Source organism: Cotesia glomerata, linkage group LG4 (genome assembly GCF_020080835.1).
Source record: "Cotesia glomerata isolate CgM1 linkage group LG4, MPM_Cglom_v2.3, whole genome shotgun sequence".
Lineage (NCBI taxonomy): Eukaryota > Metazoa > Arthropoda > Insecta > Hymenoptera > Braconidae > Cotesia > Cotesia glomerata.
In genome coordinates this window covers 27,517,145-27,526,114 of record NC_058161.1, presented here as the reverse complement: position 1 = coordinate 27,526,114, position 8,970 = coordinate 27,517,145, and the positions used below count along the sequence as shown (strand labels likewise).

Below are 8,970 nucleotides of genomic sequence, written 5' to 3'. Positions count from 1 at the left end.
TAATAATAACGAATAAATACCACATGAAAAGAATAATTTCAAATGGCATAATACATAATAACCATTAAAACAATACAATTTACATTAGTCATATTTATTCCACCGGTACTAGCTACTCTATCACCATTATTTTGATTATCAACCGATCTCTGCGTTCGTAGATGATTGGGGTTAGAATTTCCATAGCTCTTGGCCGAGTAGCCTTGATTATTCTGCTGGGTATTCCCAGGAACTGTATTGCTGAGAAACGGCGGGAATTTTTTGAAATTTGAATTTGAATTCTGTTTTTCATTGTGGTATCGTTTATTATTACTATTATTACTATTACTATTCAATTTACCATTAGCTTTCTTAACAAATTTATCTCCATCAAAACTGTCCTTAATAATAGGCTTAAATCCACCTTCAATAATAATAGAATCAGGATTAAAACCCTTTTTACCACCAAAATTCTCACTAGTATCGTGGCGTCTCTTTTCTTCAAATTTTCTATTAATATTATTATTGTTGTAAAAATCATAACTATGCTGTTTGTACACTTGATTTGGATTTCTCGGTATCGTTAATTTTATGTTTTGGTTATAGATTCCACCACGTGTATCTGGAAGTAATTGATACGGATTATAAGAGGGTGGCATTGGGTTCGTGATTTTCATTAATGACTGCTCTTGATGTTTTAGCTCATCCTCCTGATAATTGTTACGTTGCAGCGATAATGGCGATGGAATTAATGATGTTGATGATGATGAAGATGGTAGCGGCGATTGCCAGCGCATTGGGATATCATGACCATTGCGATATTGATGAGGTTGATGAAGTTGATAATGTTGGTATTGGTTCAAAGGGTATTGATGATATGATTGGTGGATTTGAGTTTGTTGCGGTTGATACACTTGCTTATTGTGATGCGATTGGTAATAGTTTGGATAGGGCAAATTTGGCGGGAACATTTTCAACTGCGTTTTTGAAGTAAGTGGCATTGCTACTGGGTAATTGTTGTTAGTAATTATTTCATTGTTTATTGCATTGATAGGATAGCGTTGACTTCCTGGATCATGATGATGAAGCTGATGATGATGTTTAGAATCTTGATATTGGAACATGGGTTTAAATTCTTGATGAAGGAATTGTGGTTTAGATTCTTGATGATGTAATTGTGGTTTAGATTCTTGATGAAGGAATTGTGGTTTAGATTCTTGATGAAGGAATTGTGGCTTAGATTCTTGATGAAGGTATTGTGGTTTAGATTCTTGATGAAGGAATTGTGGTTTAGATTCTTGATGAAGGAATTGTGGTTTAGATTCTTGATGAAGGAATTGTGGCTTAGATTCTTGATGAAGGAATTGTGGTTTTGATTCTTGATGATGGTACTTAGGTTTAGATTGATAAGATTGATGATCATGATGATTTTCAGGATTACCTTGATATGAAAGAGCTTGGGATTCAAATTGATGACTTTTAGTTTTATGGTTATGATATTGCGGGTTAGTTTGATGTTGATAAAGCTGATGCTGAGGTTGATGTTGATGTTGATAAAGCTGCGGCTTATAATGATGAGGTTGGAGCTGATGTTGAGATTTATGCTGATGAGGTTTAGGTTGGGGTTGATAACTAGTTGCTATTACCTTAGTAGGTGTTGGGACGCTTTCATCAACTTGAGAATCGGGTAGCACGTAAGATTGGTGGGTTTGGGATGCTGATCCTTCGGGTTCATCACAGCTGTCGAGGACGTTGATTTTCCAACCTAGGTAACGATGAGTGAAGCACTGGGAAGAAATATTTCAATGTTATCAAGATTTTTGATTGGAATTTAGAACTTAGTTTTAGGAAGTAAAGAAGTGGTTACTCACCTGATAATAAACAGTGTTTGGAGTGTCTTTATCGGGAGTCCATCTGATGAAGCCGGGAGTACCCGGTTCGCAGATAAGTGTTAAAGAACGTTGGAATGCACCGAAAGAAGCATAACTATCAGCTTCCGGTGCGTTGGGGTCATGGACCCAACTGCAATACTGCCCAACACCGGTTGGTACTAAGTTAGAACCTCGACGTTCAACTCCAGCAAATATTTTGACCTTAGCACGTTCTTCGGGACTCTTGTGCATGTAACCACCAACTGAATCGTCGGTTATGTAGAATGGATGGTACTTGGCGGGTATATCGGGGTCATCTCCAGCTTCTATTACGAAGGTATATTCACGACCACGAACTACGTTTATTTCGGGTATTAATAAACCGTTTATGTACCAAGAAACTCCCCAACCAACGTGACCTGGAAAATCAATAGAATATAATTGAAGTTTACAATGTTAAATTTTTTATAAGTTTGCCCTTAAATAGATTTTAAAGAAGTAAAATTATAAAAAAATTATGAGAAACTTTTTTGTAGAGCGTTTAATTCCCTACAAAAATATATTTTGGTTATACTTTTATGACAATCTGTTTATGAGTTAAAAAATTACAAAGTTTAAAAAGAAAATTTTCCCATGTTAATCAAACTGGAAATAAAAAATCGCTATGAGCAACCTCTTAATATTTAAATTAAGAACTGCCGTTTTCATAGGATCATTTTTTCAACGTTTTGAACAATATTTTTCGAGTAATTTAAAAAAAAATAGTCGAATTTTTGATACAGTCTATTACGTGTCCAATAGTAAAATTTCATCAAATAATCATTAATGTGTCGGTAATCTTCGTTCAAAAATAAAAAAAAGACATGAAAATTGAAGCTTATTTTATGATATTTAAGATGCGTTTTGTTGAAATTCTTTAAATTATTGCATTCAGAAGTTATTTTCGGAAGAACTTATAAAAATAAGTTTTTTTGAAATTTCCAAAATTTTTGAATTTGTCATTTCTAAACGACTTAAGCGTCAGAAAAAAAATCTGGAAAACAGTTGACCCTAAAAGCCATCCCTGCAACTTCCCGCTAATTCTATAAATAAGCTCTTAAAATTGCACATGACGTTTTTGAGCTCTTCGAGCTCAAAAATATAATTTATATGTTATTTTGAGATCTCTGAGCTCATAGAGTAAGCTGTCCTAAGCTTTCTGACCCCGATATACCTGTCTGATAGCGGTTTAATAAAGCAGTATTTTTTGAATTTTCAAACTGCAATAATTTCTGAATGAATGAATCGATTTTCACGCTGTTGGCAATATTCCACCCAGTTTTTCAGAATCTATAATATACTTTTGAACACAAACTGATCGAACCGGAAATCTTAGAGAAATTTCAAAAATTCACTTTTTCCGAATTTTTTTGACAACGATAACTCACGAACCAATAAAGCGAATTTCACCTTCTTGGTGGCGATCGACGTGATTTTTTAGGATCTAATAATTATTTCATTTCATTAAAAACGATCCGAAAAGAAATGTCGAAGTTATGTAAAAAAAACACTTGTGTCGAAATTTTTCGTTTTCGATAACTCCCGAACGAATCAACCGATTTTGACGGGACTTGTGGCAATCGACGTGGTTTTTCAAACTTAAAAGCTGAATAGTTTTTGGAATTGATCGGTGAAGCCGTTTAGAAGTTATTGCAAAAAAATGATTTTTTGAAAATTTTATTTTTGAGATTTCTCAAAATCTAGCGAACCGAATCGATTCAAATTTTCACGAAATTTTATGGAAATAATACTCTTTAGATCGCCACCTATTTCGATCCGATCGGCCGAGCCGTTCAAAAGTTATAAGAGGTTTACACACACACAAACACACACACATACACACACACACACACACACACGCACAGCCGCACGGGCACCATCGCGAGAATAGTCAGGGAAGCTTCCTGTGACCTTGAAACGTCGAGATCTGATGAAAACTCGATTTTCGCAAAACGGGGTAAAACCGATAACTTCCCGATTTTCGAAAATTTTCAATTTTCTTAGCGGGAAGTTAAAAATATTTTAGTAGATTTTACTCAAAAAGAAGTCAAAAATTAATAATGGTCAACTTAAACTCAATAAAACATTAATAAAAAATAATTTGTACCGCTTGGGTACCCTGATAGCCAGCGCTTCCTCAGAAAGTAGTTGACTTTCATTAGTTACGATTAACTTAGCATCAAGTTTACGGTAGTTCTTCACTGAATAATAGTTGTAAAAAAATTGACGAAAATCTATGGCTGCAATTCAAATGCAAATTAATAATGAAACTTACAGTTAAGTTTTCTTTCAACTTTACTACAACTTGACTGAAATACCTGCACAGAAGTCTTGACATCAAATTGCAAAGTAACTTATAGGCAACTTAACTGAATCCGTTCGCTTTTCTAACTCTTTCCATTAAGTTGGTTTCAAATTTCAGACGTATATTGACAGCAAGTTTCAGTTAAGGAGGCTATCAGGGTAACTACGTATCTATACACTGATAAAAAATTTAACTTGATTCAAGAAAAAACATTTTGAACCAAGAGTACCATTTTGAAGGGAATCAATTTCTTGAGTCAAGAGAAAAAATTCTTAAGTCGAGAAATTATTCTCAATTCAAGAATTTTTCCTCTTGACTCAAGAAAATTATTTTTTTCAAAACGGTATTCTTGATTCAAGATTTTTTCTCTTGAATCAAGTTAAATTTTTTATCAGTATAATAATAAATGGAGAGCTGGTTTTTTTATTCGGTTATACTACGAAAACTACTGAACCGATCGAAATAATACTTATACCATAAGATGCAGCGTGTTTCGGAGAAGGTTTTAATATATGATAGGCCGGTGATTACTTATCCGGAACCTATATTTTTAACTTCCCGCTAAGAAAATCGAAGATTTTCAAAAATCGGGAAGTTATTGTTTTCACCCCGTTTTGCAAAAATCGAGTTTTCATCAGATCTCGACGTTTGAAGGTCACAGGAAGCTTCCCTGACTATCCCCGCGAGGTTGTCACGGTGTCTGTATGTGTGTGTGTGTGTGTGTGTGTGTGTGTGTGTGTGTGTGTGCGTGCGTGCGTGCGTGTATGTGTGTGTGTGTGTGTGTGTGTGTGTGTGTGTGTGTGTGTGTGTGTGTGTGTGTGTGTGTGTGTGTGTGTGTGAAAGTATGTGAACCGCTTATAACTTTTGAACGGCTTGACCGATTTCATCGCGGTTGGTGCCATTCGAAAAAACTTGACCAAACTTAGATTTTGAAAACTATTTGGACCGATTCAGATCAATAGATTTTGAGAAATCTTCAAAAAACTGAAAAAAAAATTTTTTTCAAATGTGGTTTTTTTGGAATAACTTTTAAACGGCTTAAAGGTTCAATTCCAAAAACTAATCAGCTCTTAACCTTGAAAAACCACGTTGATCGCCATCAGTCCGGTCAAAATCGGTTGATTCGTTCGAGAGATATCGTGAACGAAAGAAAACCGAAAAAAGTGTTTTTTCGGAATAACTCCAAAATTCCTAGCGCGATCAATTCAAAATTTAAGATTCTTTGTGAGGCTTGAAAAACTGCGTTTGCTTCTAACCGTGTAAAAATCGGTTTATTCATTCAAAAGTTATTGCGGTTTAAAAATTCAAAAAATAGTGTCTTATCAAATCTCTATCAGACTTTTGAGCTCGAAGAGCTTTAAAGCATAGGAAAGTAATCTCTTTGAGCTCGGACAGCTCAAAATAACCCATAAATTGTATTTTTGAGCTCGAAGAGCTCAAAAACGTCATTGGTGCAATTTTAAGCGCCTAAGTATGGAATTAGCGGGAAGTTGCAGGGATGGCCTTCAGGGTCAACCGTTTTCCTAATTTTTTTGACTTAGAAATAATGAGTTTTTATTGTAACTAAATTTATTCTATTCGATTGTCATTTGTTTAAAATAAATTTTTCAATTCTATTGGTTATGTTTATATACTAGGCAGATTTCTTCACTTATGAGACCTGCAGTTTATTTAACTGAAACTTTCAATGCTCATTACAAATTTTTTTTTTCATATCAATTACTATTCATTTTTGTAATAAAGACACGGGAATGTTATAATGATTGCAGATTGAAAGTTACAATGAATATTAGCTAGAATAATTACATGGACAAAAGGTACATGCCAATTCGATAGAATTTGAAATCTGTGCAATTCAAAATTATACTCTAATTAAATTTCAAGTCTAGATCTAAAAATGCAATTCTATAAAGCGTTCAGCGGAGCAGGCGAGTAACAGCTAGTAAATATATATATTTCCACTGAGTGAGAGTCGATAAAGAGCAAAATTTTTAAAAAGTTCCGCCAAATGCAATAGTTAGATTTCTATAAAATCAGCTAAAAATAAAAAGTACCTGTTATTGCCGGGTAACCATGTTTACCACCAGTAGGACCTAGCTGCGCATAAAAGTTACCATCTTCTGGTTCATAACACTGAATGGGCGGAATTTCCCACGCATTGGCAGTCGATGCGGGTGCTGGAGTAGCTGTATAAGTTCTAGGTCGGGAAGTTGGCCGACGAGTGGTTGGCTTTACTGGAATATCTTCTTCAACATTTTGCTTGTGATTGCTGTTACCGGTGGTGTTGGTAAAACTGCTGATATCTTCGGTCGGTCTCGGACTGTTCTTATTTCTATTATTACGATCATGACTATGATTACGGTTATGATTATTGTTGGTGTTACTGGCTTGAGTATCAGTGGTTGGTTTCTTCGGAAGACTAGAGAAGTCTTCTTCATATTGATCGTCATCGGTCTCAGGCATTGGGCAATTCCAGGCGGCAGGTCGTCCAAATTCAATTAATTTGTCGCTCTTGAGATAGTGAGTGTGGAAGCTGACCTCATTTCTTTCATTTAATGGACCAATACCCCAAATAATTGCTTGGGAACGGTTTGTTTTTATCTCGAGATCCAATTCATCGGACGCTTTTAATGGTCTTTGGTATGTTATTATGCTGTAGCCATTTACCATTGCAGCGTTTAGTAAACGTATTGAATTTGTTGAGTCCTTTAAACGGAAAATTAATTGAGTTAGCTTTTTTATTTGACTTTTGTTTATTTATTTTTTTTTTAGCTAGTTTTTTTTGTTTGCTCTGTTTAATTTGTTCTGCTGGGGATTATTTGCGGATTTTTTTAGGATGTGAATAAATTATTCGAGAAGTAATAGGATGTTAATACTCTCGAAAGAGTGAACGAAATAATCCATGGAAATTTAATGGTTGGAAAAAAATAAACTGTACAATTTCATTTATTTAGAAACAGTTTAATTATTTATTGGTTTAAAAAAAAGCTAAAACTTTTGATGAATATTTTATGGGAAGAAAAGTATATTTATTAATCGTTAATAAATTAAATTTAATAAGCGATTTATTGACTGTTAATAAATTATATTCTTCAGCTGTTAATAAAAATTTATCGATTTTTAATAAATTGTATTGAAGAAATAATTGAATCTAACTGACTGTTTATTAACTGTTAATAAATACTTATTAAATGTAATGTTTTGACAGTAAATAAAGCTTGTTAAATATTAACAAATTCTTCTATTACATTAAAAGAAAAAAAAATTTATTTTTAATAATTATTAAGAATATATTTTGTAAGGATTTTGTGAGGTATTTTCTAATGTATTTTGTAAGGATAATTAGTTGAATTGATAAAAGTAATTCTTATTGAATTCAAGTTAAACTATTCGTTCACCTATTTTAAAATAAAGGTTAATATTTTATAATAAAGATCGAATGTTTATATTCTTCCTTTTAAAAATTAATGAATTTGAATGGTTCATTTCAATAAATTCTTGAAATAAGATATTATTTTCTGGATAACAATTTTTCTTCTCAGTGTAGTTTACTTCGAAAATTAATATTATTTACTTTAAAGTCTTTTTTTTTTTTAAATTGAAAATAAGAAAAAAATTATCACCAGCCACAAAATTACAAATAAAAAATCTAATTAATTCAAAAAAAGTATTTTCTTAACAATTTCAATTTTTTAGATATTTAGATTTTTTCTTTCATATTAAATTTTAATAAATCATAATAAAAAAAGAGCAGAAAATTTTAATTCCGTTACTTTTTAATAAAAAAAGTCTCAAATACGTTGAAGTAAAAATTTGGCTTTTTAAAAATTTTTTTTTGGTATTTTGAATGAAGAAATATTTTCTTGAACAAATAATAAAAATTTCTTAGAAGACCACAAAATTATTGCTATTTTTGAAGACTTGTTCGAGGATAAAGAATTTTAGAAGTTTCTATATCGATCCAAAATAATATACTCTTGAATCAAATGACAATAGTTGTCGACTGAAGATATTGACCTCTTAACCAAGAAGACAAGATTCAAGACAAGACATCTTGAAAGTCTTTTTATCTATTTATTTATTTATTTATTTTATCTATCTATTTATTTTTATCTATTTAAATTAAAAGCTTTTTATCAACATTTTATCCAGAAATTTACTCATCTCATGACAATACTTATCAATTACGAATGCAACATCCCAATTAAGCTCAATTATGCCAATGATCAGCATTAGAATTCTCATCAATATTAATTACGGCCGTTAGTAGTATAACTGCGCTCATTAGAATATTTCACTAGTTACGGGTACTAAAAAATTTTTATTTGTATCACTTATCATTTCTTCATTTTTTAAAAGTAGAAATTCAAATTATTTTAGATGTTTTTTTTAATTTGAAAAAATTTTTTCTTCTTTTTTTTCAAAAAAATTATTTATTATTAAAATAAGTATATGAGAATTTTTCGAATATTAAATTTATCAAATAAAATTAAAACTCGATAAGTAATTTTTGATTTTTTTTAAAAACTTAAATTTTTTTTTTTTTTTTTTTTCTAACAAACAGCTTTTTAGTGACACAAAGCTTGTAAATTAATATTTTCTTTTCTATTTATTAATAAATTTTGAGATTAATTAGGGCTAAGTTTTTTTTTTTTGCAAAATTAAAACTTTTTTCGTTGCGTGAAAAAAAAAAATTGAAATGTTCATTTTCTTTAAATATAACAACTCTTTTCAATCTATAATCTCGGAACAAGTAATAAAAAAAGTTTTGTCACA

The 8,970-nt window shown here is 31.6% G+C and overlaps 1 protein-coding gene across 1 annotated transcript in view; it reads right to left on the bottom strand.

The window, feature by feature from the left end:
* Positions 1-543: 543 nt before the first annotated feature.
* LOC123262422 (protein Skeletor, isoforms B/C) overlaps positions 544-8,970 on the bottom strand; it is a 30,608-nt gene continuing 22,181 nt past the window's right edge. Inside the window, exons 8-11 of the mRNA XM_044724619.1 lie at positions 6,249-6,900; positions 1,851-2,269; positions 1,626-1,766; positions 544-601 (exon numbers count right to left, since the gene is read on the bottom strand). Coding sequence (XP_044580554.1) covers positions 569-601; positions 1,626-1,766; positions 1,851-2,269; positions 6,249-6,900 — 1,245 coding nt within the window. The 3' untranslated portion in view covers positions 544-568. The remainder of the gene's footprint in view (positions 602-1,625; positions 1,767-1,850; positions 2,270-6,248; positions 6,901-8,970) is intronic.